We start from the raw sequence: 17837 nt of genomic DNA on the forward strand, positions 1-17837 counted from the left end.
CCAAGATAAAAAGGGGAACAAATAGTCCACATAGCACAAAAAAGACCTCAAAAGAACTTGAAATAGAATAACAAAAAAACTCTTTTTCCCATTATTGTGTGTCGTTTAATCAAGTTAGTCGATCATTAAGGTTGTGGAAGTGAAGAAACAGAGCCATGCATGCCCGCTAAAGTCGGTTAAGCTACAAATATTTATACATAATCTCTCTCCTTTTATTCATTTTTTTTTATTTTATCATCAATAATCTGCTATAAAATAAAATTAATCTAATTCCATTTTTCATGCATTAAATTTTTTTTTAGAATATTTTCCAGTCTGATCTCTGAATAATCCAGATTAATTCAATATTTATTGATTAAAATATATTAATGAGAGGGGGAAAAGACGGAAAAAAACATCTATGAAGATAAAAACAGGAAATTTGCAGATGCAGTTAGCAAACGAGAAAAAGGGTGCTTCTTTTTCCAAGAAATTGTTCAGATGGAATGGCAGATCATGTTAGTTATGGCCATTATGACCGTGATATTGACCAAGTAATTTTTATTTTCTCTGTTTACATACATATATATATTTTTATTGTTTATTGTTTGATTAAGTTTTATGTTGATTTAAATTGTTGAATAAAATTCCCCTCAAAAAAAGATTGTTTGTCGAGGAACGAACTGAATGGTTGAAGTTCTATATATTTTCATATGTCTCTTCACACGAGAGCCCTTTTGGCCTCATATTTGATATTGTTTATTTCACTTTAAATAAGGAGTGCTTTAGAGATTCGAACCCACAATCTCTTGACACGCTAACTTGTGATACAAGGCCAAGAAATGAACTCAATAAAAAGTTAGCTTATAGTTGAACTTGTGAAAGACCCCATAAAATATTATAACACTTTAACATTGTTGTGGTTATTTTTGTATTTTACTCTTGTGTTTATTTGTTGTGACTTTTGTTGCCGTTAATCTTCTTTTGGGTTTTCTATTAAGTATTGCATTAAGAACAATGGAAGAAATCTGTTGTTTTAGAAGAAATATCTTTAATAAAAGTAATTTTATTGCTTGTAGTAGGCTAGAGGGTAACAAGGGATAAATGTAAGGAACTTTTGTCTCATAGTTAAAAATAACTAAATGAAGTAAAGTGAATTATTATAAGTTATTTATTTGGTTTTTTAGTTAATTTATTTATTTTTATTGCAGGAAGGAATGGGCTAGGTGAGAATCGAACCCATCATATTTTCTGAAAAGTAGTACTTGCTCTCTAACTGAGACAAGACCCGATTTCCATTTTTTAAAATTGGAGTGTGCAGCTTAATAAATGTATTCATGTGATATAAAAAATAAAAATAAGAAATAATTTTTTTGATGTGCTTTTGATTTGATAGATTTTTGTATAAAAGGTGCAAGTTTTATAAAGTATTTTCCATGAAAACTAACCCAATTTTGATTAATAGCAGTACGTAAATCTTGATAATTTTTTAAAGTTGGTGAGATGAGTAATAGTATACTAGTAGTGTAGTAGTATGAGGATAGCAACTCGATCTATCTTAGAGTTAAAACAAGATCGCATCATATTACATAGCCGAATAATAAAAACTTACAGATTTACTATCATATTACATAGCCGAATAATAAAAACTTACAGATTTACTGAATCAACACGTATGTGAAAGGAAAATTTAGCATTAATAAGCCAACCTATTTTCTAAATTATATCACCTTTCAATTGTTCTTAAATAATCTCAATTGTTATATGTGTATCGAAATGCACCCAATTTGAATAAATCTGGTGTTTTAATAGCTAAACTTCGTTTGGAAAAGTAGGAAGATCTATGGAAAAAGAATGTAGATTTAATGTGTTTTAATGCCTAAAAAAAGTTAAATATAAGATAAATTATTTAGGATGAGGACTTTTTTAGCGAACACGTGCAATAATGATTATTTTAGAATAACTAAATGGTGAGTTTATAACTGCATTTAAACTAGTTCCGGGTATAATTTATGAGAATCATGGGTTAACTTAGTATTATCTTTTGACACGGCCCCAAATGTGTTGTAAAAAGCTTGGTTGAAGGAAGAGGAGGATGTGATGCAAAGCCTGAATCTCCAACTTCTTGTAATGCTTTGAAAAACAATCGTTGTAGGCATCAAGTTGATCCTATCAATCAAATTTAGGCTATGAGAAAATTCTTTGGCATGCCAATTATGTTCTTTAATTAGGGACATTTTTCAACCATCTAAGTGTTTTTTATGTGGGAATTTACGGGCTTTATTCTTTATGTGATTGTCCATAGATGGTTTCTTTTTTCTTGTTGTGACTTATTTGGTTTCCCCAATTTGTAGGCACTCATTTCTCTGAAGAAAGGTACTCACTTGATCAAGTACAGTAGAAAAGGGAAGCCCAAGTTTTGCCCATTCCGACTTTCAGCGGTGCATTTTCTTCCATCTTTTCTTTAGTGTGCACAATTAGGATTGCTTCTCTTTATAGATTCAATTGTTTAATGATTCAAAATGTTGCCTATCATGTAGAAAATTTTGCATTCGAAATGATTTAAGGATTTTGTATTCATTTCAACATATGTTAAAAGCGTAGTATGCTATGTCAAAGTTGCATGATGTTTTGTCAATATGAATTTTTTATGTTTGTTTGTAATGTCAACCAACATATTACAAAGTTATGGAGTATGAACTTTTGAGTATTATAAAATAAAGGTTTTTCATCAATTACTATTAAGGAACCAACTCAACCAAAAGTTTAAGTTGATGTGGGAACCCCGAGATATGTTATATACTCTAACACGAAGACCTTTGGGCTAAACGTGTGGATGCAACACAGGCTCTTCTCATACCTGGTGCTGAACATTTCACTTTAAATGAGCGGTGGCTGAGATTCGTACTCGTGACCTCTTGTCATACTGACTTCTAATACCTTGTCAAGAAACCAACTGAACCAAAAGCTTAAGCTAATGGTTGAAGTCCTAGGATATGTTATATACTCTAACAAGCTGATGGTTGAGGCCTCAAGATATGTTATATACTCTGACAATTACTTAACGGTTACCTGTTGGAAAACTATTGTTGACAATCAAATGAAAGGACTCGTGATTCGTGTGAAATTCACAGGACGAGATAAATCTAATTTGGTTATCACGTGGAGAAGAAAGAAATTTGAAGCTATCTTTGGTCGAGAAAATCATCCCCGGACAAAGAACGGTATACTTCTTTCATTTTGTAATTATTGGTATATGCTATGCGTAGTTAAAGATGTTATTGTTTACTCTCTCAATTTGGTTTGAATATTTATCCTGTAGGCTGTATTTCGTCGATATTTACGCCCTGAAAAGGATTACTTGTCTTTTTCACTTATATATAATAATGGTGAAAGATCTCTAGACCTGGTTAGTTGCACTTCACTCAGTTAGCTTTTTTTAAGTTGTAGCAATTTCATATAAATGAACTATCAAGTGGAACTTTCATAGTTTTCTTTGCTCGATGCTAGATTTGTAAAGATAAAGCAGAAACAGAAGTTTGGCTTGCGGGACTTAAGGCTTTAATTGGCAAACGAAATAGACGCATAGGAAGTGAGATATCTGATGTGAGTTTTCCTTGCTTGCACATGTACTTTTTAGTTGCAACATTTGCCCATATAAAGTGAGTTTTTTCGATCAAATGTTGTCCATATAATGTGTATACCTTTTAGTGATTGCAACGATGTTTTGAAGATGTTTTTTTTTCTTATTTTCAGTTTAGTGATGGCGAATATTTTCAAAGTGCCCGTTCATCTGGTGCAACATTAGATTTCACTTCAAGTATACGTGGTAGAACATCTGTAGATTGGAGTAGTTTGACATCAGATGTTGGGTCTGAGCAGGCAAATATGCAACCAAGAGGTAGCTCAGTAGACGCTTTTCGACTTAGTACAGATGGTTTTCGACTTAGTGTGTCAAGTACTCCAAGTTGTTCAAGTCAAGGTTCAGCCGGACCAGATGACATTGAATCATTAGGAGATGTTTACGTCTGGGGGGAACTTTGGTCTGAAGGAGGTGTAGCAGATGGATTTGGAAACCCACAGTCAACAAAGATTGATGTATTAACTCCGAAACCTTTAGAGTCTAATGTAGTTCTTGATGTACATCAAATAGCTTGTGGGGTTCGTCATGTTGCCCTCGTAACTAGGCAAGGTGAGGTTTTCAGTTGGGGGGAAGAATCTGGAGGCAGACTTGGTCATGGAATCGAAAGAGATTTCACTCGACCACGCCTTGTTGAATTTCTTGCTCTCACGAACGTGGATTTTGTTGCTTGTGGTGAATACCATTCATGTGCGGTGTCAACTTCCGGTGATTTATTTACTTGGGGGGATGGTGTTCATCATTCTGGCGTTCTTGGACATGGAACTGATGCTAGTCATTGGATTCCAAAACGAGTTTCGGGTGCTTTAGAAGGTCTTCAGATAGTTTCGATTGCTTGTGGCACTTGGCATTCAGCATTGACAACTTCAAACGGAAAACTATTCACATTTGGTGATGGAACTTTCGGTGTTCTAGGCCATGGTGATCAAGAAAGTGTTCCTTATCCAAAAGAAGTTCAACAATTGAGTGGCTTAAAAACAATCAAGGTGGCATGTGGAGTTTGGCATACGGCAGCTATTGTGGAGGTTGTGAGCCCGTCAACTTCTGGTAGCAGCATTTCTTCTCGAAAGCTCTTCACTTGGGGCGATGGTGATAAATATCGTTTAGGTCATAAAAATAAAGATGCATATCTTTCTCCAACATGCGTATCCGCACTTATTGATTACAATTTTCACCAAATAGCATGCGGACATAATTTTACAGTTGCTCTCACAACATCAGGCCATGTATTTACCATGGGCAATTCATCGTATGGACAACTCGGAAATCCATCTGCTGACGGGAAAGCACCTTGTTTGGTTCAGGATAAATTAGTAGGTGAGTATGTAGAAGAAATTTCATGTGGTGCACATCATGCCGCTGTCCTTACTTCAAGAAGTGAGGTATATACATGGGGAAAAGGCGCAAATGGAAGACTTGGGCATGGCGATGCAGAAGACCGCAAGAGTCCAACCTTAGTAGAGGCTTTAAAAGATAGGCTAGTGAAAAGTGTAGCCTGTGGTTCAAATTTCACTGCTGTAATATGCATCCACAAATGGGTTTCAGGTGCTGATCAATCTATATGCTCAGGATGTCGACAAGCATTTGGTTTTACACGAAAAAGGCATAATTGTTATAACTGCGGTTTAGTGCATTGTCATGCATGTAGTTCTAAAAAAGCTATTAGAGCAGCTCTTGCGCCTACTCCAAGTAAACCACATCGTGTTTGTGATGCTTGTTACAATAAACTTAAGGCTACAGCCGTTGGAAATGCGTCTGTTTTCAGCAAGAGACCTACTGCTGCTCCTCGTCGTGCAACGGATAGCACAAGAATCGACAAGACTGAAACACCATCTTCTAAGCTTTTGTTAACCCCTACGACAGAACCAGTTAAGTACCTTGAAGTTAAGAGTCAAAGATATGGGGGGAAACTAGAATCTTTCTCTATGGTTCGAGCATCACAAGTGCCTGCATTTCAACAATTGAAAGATGTTTCATTTCCGAGCTCTATAAATGCTCTACAAACTGCTTTGAGACCAGCTACACCTCCTCCGGCTCCTCCGATTCCTAACAGCACACCAACTCGACTATCCACACCATATGCCAGAAGGCCTAGTCCTCCTCGCTCTGGAACTCCTGTTGTGTCTAGAGGTATTGTTGATAGTCTTAAGAAGTCCAATGAAGTTCTAAGCCAAGAAGTAGCAAAACTTCACAACAATGTATATAAACCCTTCTTTAGATTTGATTTGTTGATCCTAAATGCTGATTTCGGTAAGTAAATCTGTTACTTAAATTAGTTTGCTTTCTTTTTAATATCAGCTTAAAAATCTGAAGCAAAAGTGTGACTTCCAAGAAGAGGAGATTCAAAAGTTGCAGAATAATGCTAGAGAAGCTTCCATGCTTGCTGCAGAGCAATCTTTAAGCTGCAAAGATGCAAAGGAAGTAGTTAATTCCTTCATCGTTCAGGTATTTCTTCTAGTTATGTTTGATTATTATTGGTCCTTTATTTCAATTGGCTAAAAATTTATAGTTCTTTGATTGCACTTCTTATTTATGTGAAGCTGTAGATGATGTTTATTACCATGCTTTTTGTTATCACTAACAAGGATAAGGTTGCGTATATCTTACCTGCAAAGATGGGAGCCACTGAATGGCATTGGCGTTTGGAATGTTGATGTCGTGTTTAGTTATTGTCAAATGCACATTCAACAATTTATGTTTTCTTGTTAGAAATGATTTGTTGTTGGTGTCCAACACAAATAGTTCTCCCTAATTTTATGACCAACAAGTTAGATTGGACATTGATTATGTATCTATTACTAACAACCGTAAAATTGCGTACGTGTGACTTAACAAATCCCGTTACACTGGGAGCCACTTAATAGTATTGGAGTAACAAAATGTAATATCCATTGTGAAGTTTACTTCAAATGACTGATTATTAGCATATCTCATTCAGCTGAAGGAGATGGTGGACAAATTTCCAAGTGAAGTGAGTCAAAGTGACAATCTCAAGGCCATGCACACCCAAATTTTAGCATTAATAGAAGCTAATGAAAATGAAGCATCCAATCCTCAAACTTCCTCAGCAGTAGAAGAATCACAAGATCATCAGAATCTACAGAGTAGTGAAAACAATGAAGCCCATGATGAAACTTGTACTAGAGGTCATAAGATCATATCTCTAGACTCAAGTGTATTAGGTGACCTATCAGCATCTTCTGAAAATATGATAGATGATTCCACTAATCAAACACCTTCATCATCTTACACAACAACATCAGAACCAGATGCTAAGCATAATGTACAAGATAATTGTGTTCAGGAATCTCAAGAACAATCAAATGACATAGATTCTTCAACTAACCAAAGCTTAGAAGAGAATTCACAAGCCCATGAATCTAATCCATCATCCTCACTTCATATTGAGACAAGAAGTAATGAAGGAGACGAAATCGGAACATCGTCGAGGCCATCTCAAACTTCATCAAGGGGTGATGGATCAAGACAGAGTATTGAACAATTTGAATGTGGAGTTTATGTATCTTTCATTCAACTTCGCAACGGTAATAAAATCTTCAAACGAGTTAGATTCAGGTAACATCTCTTCAAACCACTCCATAAATGATTTTCTAATTTTCTTGCAAAAACTAGGAGCAGAAAGTTGTGAAAAGATCTATATTTTCAGTGTTTGGAACCGTTTGATTGCACACAACTATCGATTTTCCTGCACTCATCTCTGCACGTAAAATGAACTAACTCGATTGCCATTTTGTTGTCTTTTATGTTACAAAATTTGGTATTAATACAGTTTATAATCAAATGATTTCGGCCATGGTCCATGCTTCCCCTGCATCAGTGCATATAAGTTCATGTATCTCCTTTTTCTTCCATCTGAGATTAATGTAATCTTGGTGAAAATGTAGAAAAATATTTAAATTTGAGGTTATATATGCCTTGTGGCATACCTAGGTGCCCTCTGATGTTTGCTAGTGAGGGCATTGGGTTTGATATATATATATATATATACATATATATATATATATATATATATATATATATATATATAACCAATTTAGGATCTCACATTTATTTTTTTATGATCCACCACTAATATATTCCCTCCGTCACAACGTTTGTTCCACAAGTAAGAAAATATCACAAAACAAATTTTAAACAAGATTCCAATCCAAATAAAACTAACTAGAATCTACTTCATATAATTGTGCTTGAATTTTCCATATATTTATTCGCAATAAACTAAAGAGAAAAGAAACAGTATTAAATTTTGTTTCCTTAGATTATTTAATATGTATTATTATTCTTTTATTTAGATTTACAAATGATTTATTCTTGAATTATGATTATTATTACATGCATTATCATCATCCTAGCTTTAACCCCATTGAAAATACCATTTGTGCAGTAAACGAAGATTTTATGAGACACATTTAGCTGAGGAATGGTGGAAACAAAATAGAGAAAGGTTGCTACGAAAGTACGTTCTTCTATCATCAAATAACGCACATACATCATCTCCCCGACATATTCAACCTTGTCAAGTAGAAGGGGAAAGCAGTGCTAATCAACAATGAATATTAATCAATGATGCACCAATTTCTGATGCTTCACTTGTTATTTGATGTCATGACTCACAATACTTGACCCCTTGTACCAATCTTACAAAATCACTAATTATTCTTCGGATATACTGCACATGACAATTTCTAATATGTATTTTTATGTATTAGGATCATAATTTGATCCTATATTTTCCTTTTTATGATTAAGGAAACAAAATTTTGGCATCTAATTAACTAAAAATAATAGTCCTTTTTATGCAAATTATACACTTCTTCCAATTTACATAGTTAAAAATTATAAAACAAATATTCATAACAACAAATTTTACTCGGTGGCCTGAGGTTTTGGCAAATTTCAGAGAGGTGGCCTAAAGTTTTCATATTTTCACATAGGTGATCTATAACTTTAAAGTTTGTTGAAACACTGTTTTGTCCACCAGTATTTAGAGTTTACTGATTGAAATTTAGCAAACTTACAAAGAAGTGTCAAATAGCCATAAAGTAACCCAGCCAAAAGACAAAATTTTAACATTCTAAATATTACTTGTGTCAATATGAAATTACTAAACATCATAAAATACTCTTTAAATCAAAAAACAAAAACATTTTTGCCACCAAACATAAACACTACATTGCTTAAGATTTTGACTTGCCACCACTTGGACCTCTTCCTCTTGCATTTGATTATCCTATCTTGCTACTCTTTTAAATTGTGACCTTTTTCACATTTTGAACAGTGAATTGAGTTGTTCCTTTTGAATAACTTAAGTTCATCATGTTCTTTTATTCTTATTTTTTTTGGCCTATGGGGAAGTTTATGTAATGGTGGAGGTTTCAACTTAGGGAGATGTGGCCTATTAACCCAAAGATCATGGCTAGGTGTAGCGTTGATTGAGGTGGCATACACATGATTATAAGCAACCTTGCCAAAATATGGACGGAAGTACTCACAAAGATCACCTCTACGCTCTTTGACACAAGCTCCAACATGCTTACACGGAATGTACCGTTCAAGTGAGCTCCATCAATCCCAATAAGAAGTCTACATCCACTTAAGAATCCCTTTGTTGCATGAAAACTAATAAAACATCTTTTGAATTGTAAGGGCCTATCAATTTTCTTCAAAAGATAATGGGCAAAAAAAAACCGAATTTTTTTCCTACACCTCCTCACAATAAAGCTGGAATTCTTGAAAAAGAGTCCTCATGCTTGCCATCAATAATCTGTTTTGCTGCCATTCTTACCCTAAACACATGCATTTTAAATGGCACCAAATTAAATCGATTATTTACCAGTTCAGTCATTAACTCAATTGATATGCCAGGGATATCTTTGATAGAATTGATCAATTTTTTTGTCAGCCAAGGCACATTTGCGTTTGGGTTTTTAGTGATCCTTTCACAAGTATGCTCAATGGATAATGTTTTGATCTGAAATGTTACCCTGCTAACCTAGATGCATGAATTCTAAAAGAGCACTTCTTTGGAGGCTTCACTTTAGCTTTCTTCCTTTATCCACCTTTCGAATTGGTATATGAATGTCCAATTTTCTGTTCACATGATATAATTTCTTTCCTAAAACACGCATCTTCTACCTTGCATTGGCGCAATATGTAGTGTACCTCCAACTAGAGTTGTACTCCCTGTAAACTTCATAACCTTGTTAAATGTAGCAATCTCATATAGCCTCTAATAACTTCTCCTTAGTATAAAACAACAATTCTACTTCCAAATGCACCTTATTGTCTGTGTCATATTCAAAATATTTTCCCTTCAAGTAATCTGGGTCTTGCCCTTCCTCATCACTACATGTGCTGCATCCAACATCCCATTGTTTATTATCATAACGATCACTAAAGTCATTATCTGCAATATCATTAACATCATTGACTTCCTCTAACGAATGTACTACCCATTCATCATCAGTAGAGATATCTAGCATTATTTGGCATATAACCAGAGCCATCACTTTCGGCATACTCCACAACCTCACAACCTCATTATACTTTGTCCTTAAGTCATTTATATAATCCCTCTCAAAATCGTATTCCATATCCAAAAAGTCACCTTCACCGACCTCTATGAATTCATTATGTCTATCAAGTGGCTCATGAAGCTCAGTTTCAAATGACCTTACTTGTGGTTGGTATATCATTAGGTGTAAACGGGTAAGCTCCAAACTACAATGTAATGTTTCTAAATGAGGAGATTCAAATGATTGTGGATGGTGTACATATGAAGTTATGTTATGAGCATATTGTGCAAGAAAGACTCAAAGTCACCATCCTGAATCCTCAATTTGATCCGATTAGTATAAGCAAATTGGTCAAACATTACTTATAATGTACTATCACTATTTATCTCAACCTTTTCATTTAAATGAGGAGCAATATTAAAAGCTCTTGCATTCTCAAGCTCCGACACATTCTATCTCTTATGTTCTTGCAAATGTCCCTCCCCCAATAAATCCAACATTTGGTATTCATCCTTATCAATATCCTTTATAAGATATTCAGAAGTCTTATAATCAATTATAAGATCAAAGACTCCTTGTTTTAACAAACAAGATATCACTAATACTAAAATAAAGAATGACAATGAAGTAAAATTACTTTAAAATGACTAAAAATTGAACATGAAGAAGAAAAGAACTCTGTAAAACAAACTCACAATGGCGCACAATACTTCCTAAAAAAATCATACAGCTTGATATATATTACACTGCAATGAAGTAAAATTTCTTGATTTCAACAAAACACATGACCAGTGATGACTATGTCATCATAAAAGCAAAGTAAACAAAAAAATGTGAATTACAATAAATTGACAAAAAATTAAACATGAACAAGGGAAAACATGCCATTAATCTATAAAATAAACTAACCCAAATTTAGGAAGAAAATACTCACCTCTTTGTAGGAGGGATTCTTCCCCAAGCTTGTTTAGGAGGCATAATAATAATCTTTGATTATAAATTGAAGATAAATGGAGGGCATCAAATTAGGAACTTGGAGAGACGAAGTGCGATGGAGACCCAAAGATTTTGTAGGAGGGATTCTTCTCCTATTTTGCAAAGGTTAAAAATGACTTTTATCATTAAAAAATACTCTCGGTTAGTTTTAAGACATATATAAACGATAAAATATATCTATGTGAGATTTTGTTAGATTTGTCTTATTGTATACTTTTTTTATTATATATATTTTTTTAATAATTTTTTATGATGTGTATTCCTTCGTGATGATGTCGATTGAGGGGTGCCTCTTTGAAGACCTTTTTCGAGCCGAGAGACTCTTTAACTGCGCTCTCCACTACGGGTATGAGATGTCGTCGTTCTTCCTTCCCCAAACCCTGATCATAGTTTTTATGAGCGGGATACACTAGGTATGATGATAATGATTTAGAAATATTAAGCTCAAAATTTACTTTCAAATATATACAAAAATAAACAAGAAAAACAAAAAAAAAACAGAGCGAGTATTAAATAAGAGCAAGGGCATTTTAGTAAACTTCAATTTTTTGTGGCCAAAATTGTGTTGCATCGAACTTAAGAGTTATAGGCCACTCACTTGCAATTATGAAAATCTAGGGCTACAGCTTTGAAATTTGCCAAATTCTCGGGCCACCACAGTGAAATATTCACCTGACTAAGTTTTAACTTAAAAATTAAGAATAACATCTAATTATAAATTGAGGATAGTACCAAAAAATAAACAGGACAACTACATTAAATTAGAGGGAGTATATCCTTTTAATATTTTTTCGTTACATCGCAAGATTTTCCTTTGTAGCAGGTAACGAAAATATAATGCAAATACAATACAAATTACAAATTACAAATTTGTATCCCCTTGTGTATAGGAATGAAACTCTTTTTTTTGTTGATTACCAAATGGACAGAACATTAAAATATAGTTTGCAAAGATATGTGTCACTCGAAAACGTGATCCAAGTTGTAGGCATATGAAAACTTTCTTATTGTAATATTTCTCCAAATAAGGTACTAGGAAATATTTTTTAAATTCATAACAAGATATAAATAACTACATCACACACTCAGCACAAAGTATGCAACAATAAGTGATCATATGTTTTGTAGATTATAAAATCAAAAAATGAACAGAGTTTATGACTCTTTTTGATTATTCAAATAAAGATGAGAAAACAAGATTTAAGTTTTCCTAAGAGAGGAGAGAAAAATCAGAAAAAAAAAGAATTTCAACAACCTTTCTCCTACATGCAACTTCCTCTATTTAAAATAGAGATTGCATGCTTTCATTCCATCACTTCAAACATTTAACTGACATTATAGTATGTATTTAATGAATGAATATATATCTTTATGTAACCATATTAACTGACAAAAACAATCAGAAAATACTAACAGACACGAACAAATACATTCGTTCGACTAAACACAACATCGTTTGACCTAACACATCCGCTTGACCAGATCAAGCAATGCCTATTTGGAGCTACTATTTTTCCTTGGCTTTTGTATATTAAAGCACTTTGACCTTAAGTTGTAACACTTACATGTTTCACTAATTTATATAGTGCTTGATAAATTATACCCTATTATACTTAAAATATCCTAACACAATATACATGTAGAAACAAGCTTATAGCACGGGTTTTGACAAAATTCATACCTTGAAGAGTTTTCTAATACAAAATTTTCATTGTAAAATAAAAATTTCGATCCTAATTGACATACGATTCAACTATCAAAAATCGGTGAATGATATGATCGTCTGTAGGATCATAATATTCATAAAATCATACGATTTTAATTGAAATAGAGTATTGATTGGTAGGATCAAAATAAATTTTTATAATCTTATGATCCTATGATCATTCAATACTTTAGAATATGATCCAACAAATATAGTCCGAATTATAATTAATTTTTTATGAACTATCATTCGCTAATTTCTTTTTCATACAGTTATAAGTTTGAAATATTTCATCAATATAATAAGTAGTAAAGTTCTTTACTAATATGAACTTTTAAAATTATTATTGATTGTTTATCTTTTTTATTGTTAAACAATAAATTTAAGCTTGTGTTTAGAAACAAGTAATTTATTTCAAATTATAGATTTTAATTATTGTCATGGTACTGTTTTTTTTTATTAATTTATTTATTTATTAATTAAACATCATATTACTAAAATACCCCTTGACCTTTCCGGATTGACTTTGACTTTTGGTCAATGGGCTTTCTGCTGGACTTCCCATCTTCCTTGGAAGGCTCATGGCATCTTACCTTCAGAATACTTAACTTCCCTGTCATCTATCTTCTTTGGCCATCCTCCTTTTTAGTTGAATAACTGTCCACCTCCCATTACTCCCACTACTCCCATGATCTTCCACCTTTCCTCTCTGAATTAACTTCCCCCTTCAATATTATAAATAGGGACAACCATCAGAGGGGAAGGGACATATGAAACAGCTTTTCCTAGTATCCTTGCTTACACTACTTCCTCAAGCCTTCCCAACCACTAGCACTAGAACAAGCAATCTCAATCCCGACCTTCCTTCTTGCATTCCTTCTACAATCTGTCATTCATTAATTTTCGATTTACGTTCTAACTTGAGCGTCGGAGGGGTTTTCCGGGAGATCACCCCCCGGACAAGGCTAACGTTATCTTGCAGGAATTCAGGTCACCTCCTATCATAAGTCGCTTCTCTTGATCACACTTCTACTTGTCTCCAGGTATTTCAAGCGTATCCCACTTCCTCGTTTCATCACCGAAACAGTTTGGCGCCGTCTGTGGGGAACTATACAAAAAGTCATGGCTCCCAAGAAGAACCCGACTCAAACCGCCACCGTGCATAGCACAGACACAGACACTTCAGCGGGCCACGCTAATAATCAAGCCGTGACTCGCCGTGATCTGGACATGCTAGCGCGAAATCTCACGGCCGCGTTCTCTGAACAACTCCGCGCCGTCATAAACAATACCCCTACTCAACAACGGGTACTGGAAGACATGGCGAACCAAATAAAGAACTTAGAGGAACGAATCGAGCCCCGTCAAGAGATACCAAAATCTCATGAATCTCAAGACGGGAACTCGAGGACTTCCCATTCCAGTAGACGCAATAAAAATAGGCGGGAAAGGTCCAAAACTTACCCGCACCATAGCAAGACAGATACACGAGATGGCGAATCCAAAACCGCCACTCCAGATGCCCGAACCTTCATAGAGAGCAAAAAGCGAAAGACGTCTGAGAGCGTCCAATCCCTGGTAGATAAAAGAAGGGAGGAAAGGAAAAAGGCACAACTCGCCGGGTCTAGCCGTCCCCTCACTCCCACCTCCATGCCGCGGAATGAGGACGACAAGAGTGTCCTTCCCGAAGAGCCAATATCATTAGTCTCTCCCCTGGCCAGAGAGATACTGAATACTCCCAATCCCGGGAAAATAAAGGTACCAAACATGGCTGCTTTCGATGGCACATCATGTCCGCAGGAACATTTGACGGCATATAAGAATCTTATGTTGTTGTACACCACCAACTCATCGTTATGGTGTAAGTTCTTTCCAACTACTCTTACAGGAGTAGCTTTGACATGGTACACCTCCCTTCCCGGAGGAAGCATCCACAACTTTGCCCAACTAGAGGGCAAGTTCTTAGGCCACTTCATAGCCTCAAGAAGGCAGGAGAAATCAAACTTCCACCTGCTTAGTGTCACTCAATTGGAAGGAGAATCCATATCCTCATATCTTAAGAAGTTCCATGAGGCAGTGCTGGAAGTGACTGATTTTGAGGAGTCGGTTGCCTTGAACGCCCTAATCAACGGAATGAAGGCCCAACGGCTGAAGTTCCAGTTGGTTGAAAGTCAAGTAAAGACGTATGCAGAGGCCATGAAACAATGCCAAAGTTATGTCACGGCGTCAGAGGTATGTCAAGCACATGATCCAAAAAGGCGAAAATTTGAGAAAAAAGATGATGGGCCCCCCCGTCAATCCTCACGAAGCAGGGAGGAGCATTCTTCGAGGAGAGAGAAGATTTACATGCCGCGTCGTCCTACGCCGCCGTCTGATATGGGACCTCCACGAGCTCGACCCGTATATGTTACAGAAGGAGAAACTAGGACACGGAATCTGGGAGATGGAGGAAACGACCCCTTATTCAATCGAAACAGGAGGGACATTTTCTTCGCTGTTCGAGATCAATTGCCAGCTCCACCTCCAGTTACCACCCCCTCTGATAGGCGCAACTATAATCTGTGGTGTGATTATCACAAAGAGCACGGCCATACTCTGGCACAATGTCGCGAACTAAAGCGCATCTTGCATCAGTTGGCTAATGAGGGAAAACTGTCCAGGTTCCTCAACAGGAGAGATTATGATGCTGGAAGAGAAGGGGAAAGGAGGCCATGGCAACAGAAACGCCGATCCCCCAAGCCAAACGAAGCAAGACGCGAAAGTTCCGACACTCAAGGAACGATCAACATGATTTTTGGGGGATACACTGAGGAATATCCCACTATCCGCGCGGCAAAAAACAGCGTCCACACTTTGCTGAAAGGACCTCCCATGGCCACATCTAAGGGACCGGTCATGAAATTCGATGCCACGACCTCCCAACCGCTGCAACAACCCCATACCGATCCCCTGGTGGTCTCTCTCAAAATTGGGCAAATGAAAGTCAGACGGGTGCTGGTAGATACGGGAAGCACGGCTGATCTTATTACAATGGAGTGCTTAAGAAAAATGAAGTTCGAGGAAAAGCACTTACAACCCCTAGACAAACCACTGATTGGGTTTGGAGGGAGTCAGGTCATTCCGTTGGGCACGATCATTCTCCCCGTACGGGTAGGGGAAAGAAGTGAAAGCCGGACCATGCCCATACGGTTCACAGTGGTAGATCTCGACTTCCCCTACAATGCTATCATGGGGCTCCCACTCATTAATAAGATCAAGGCTGCAATCTTTCCCCATCAACTCTTGCTGCAGTTCGAGACAGATAATGGAAAAGTTGGCATTCTCAAGGGAGACCAAGTGACGGCTATGTCCCAGCTGTCATGAGCGTGTACATGGAAAATCTCAGCACGCATGAAAGGCCTCGCCCCATAGAACGATACGAGGAAGTAGACATGTTCGAGGGGAAACAGATCAAGGTAGGGAAAGATCTTCCTAGCACGGTCAAACAGGACATAGTGGCCACCATTGCTGAGTTCCGCGACGTCTTTGCTTTTTGCACGGAAGAAATGCCTGGCATCCCTACCAGTGTCGCGTGTCATAAACTTGACATCAAACCAGGCTATAAACCCATAAAACAAAAGCTACGACATCAAGGAAGAGAGCGGACTGAGGCCGCCAAAGAGGAAGTCGAGAAGTTGTTGAGAGCCGGATTTATTAAAGAATGCAAGTATTCTGAGTGGTTATCCAACGTTGTCCTGGTGAAAAAACCAAATGGCAAGTGGAGGATGTGCGTCGACTTCACGGACCTGAATAAGGCGTGCCCTAAAGACGATTACCCACTTCCAAAGATAGATCGTCTGGTGGATTCTACAGCAGGCCATGCATTATTAAGCTTCATGGATGCCAATGCCGGCTATCATCAGATTCCGTTGGCAATTGAAGACCAACCTCACACGGCCTTCATTACCAGCATGGGAGTCTATTGCTACAAGGTTATGCCCTTCGGATTAAAAAACGCGGGGGCAACTTATCAAAGGATGGTCAACAAGGTTTTCCAATCTCAGATTGGACGGAATTTAGAAGTATATGTAGACGACATGATCACAAAAAGCAAACAAGCAAGTCAGCACGCCGCAGACTTACGAGAGACGTTCCTTACCCTTCGAAAGCACCAAATGAAACTCAATCCTGACAAGTGTGTGTTCGGAGTTACCGGAGGGAAATGCCTGGGCTTCCTGGTAGACGAGCGAGGCATTGAGGCAAATCCCGATAAAATCCGGGCTATACAAAACATGAGATCTCCCACCTCAGTAAAAGAAGTACAAAAGCTCACGGGGTGCCTGGCTGCTCTTGGAAGATTTCTTTCCAAGTCCGCGGATAAATGTTTACCCTTCTTTAAAACAATAAAACAACAGAAGTTCGAGTGGACAGCTGAAGCAGAAGAGTCCTTCCGCCAACTTAAAGAGCACCTGTCCACCTTGCCAAAACTAGTTTCGCCCATCAAAGGGGAGAAGCTAGTCCTATATGTCTCTGTCTCCGAATATTCGTTATCCGGAGTACTGGTTGCGGAAAGAGAAAAGAAACAGCTTCCTATATACTACATAAGTCATGCATTCCGTGGCTCGGAGGGAAACTACGGTGAAGTCGAAAAAGTCATATTCGCAATCATCATGGCAAGCAGGAAATTGAAGCCCTACTTTCAATCCCACCAGATCATCGTCCGGACTGATCAACCTTTGAAAAAGATTCTGGAAGGGAAAAACAAGTCAAGCCGCGTCACAGATTGGGCAAACCAGCTGGCGGATTTCGGCATCGAATATGAGCCTCGAACGGCAATCAAAGCCCAAGCTCTGGCTGACTTCATTGCTGAAAGCACTCTCCCCTATCATCCTGAACCCAATCAGGAATGGAAGTTGTATGTAGATGGGTCCTCTACCCAATCAGCAAGTGGTGCTGGACTCCTCATTGTGTCTTCCGCCGGGGTCCGTATGGAAAGGGCGGT

General features: G+C 37.0%; 1 protein-coding gene across 1 annotated transcript; it reads left to right on the plus strand.

The window, feature by feature from the left end:
* Positions 1-3: 3 nt before the first annotated feature.
* On the plus strand, positions 4-8227 carry LOC130809487 (PH, RCC1 and FYVE domains-containing protein 1-like). The gene is made up of 9 exons (XM_057675285.1): positions 4-533; positions 2334-2420; positions 3114-3203; positions 3302-3388; positions 3490-3585; positions 3736-5817; positions 5918-6064; positions 6558-7195; positions 8025-8227. Exons 1-9 carry the CDS (start codon positions 486-488, stop codon positions 8191-8193), a joined length of 3444 nt encoding a protein of 1147 aa, XP_057531268.1. The 5' UTR covers positions 4-485; the 3' UTR covers positions 8194-8227.
* Positions 8228-17837: the final 9610 nt, after the last annotated feature.

Source organism: Amaranthus tricolor, chromosome 1 (genome assembly GCF_026212465.1).
Source record: "Amaranthus tricolor cultivar Red isolate AtriRed21 chromosome 1, ASM2621246v1, whole genome shotgun sequence".
NCBI lineage: Eukaryota > Viridiplantae > Streptophyta > Magnoliopsida > Caryophyllales > Amaranthaceae > Amaranthus > Amaranthus tricolor.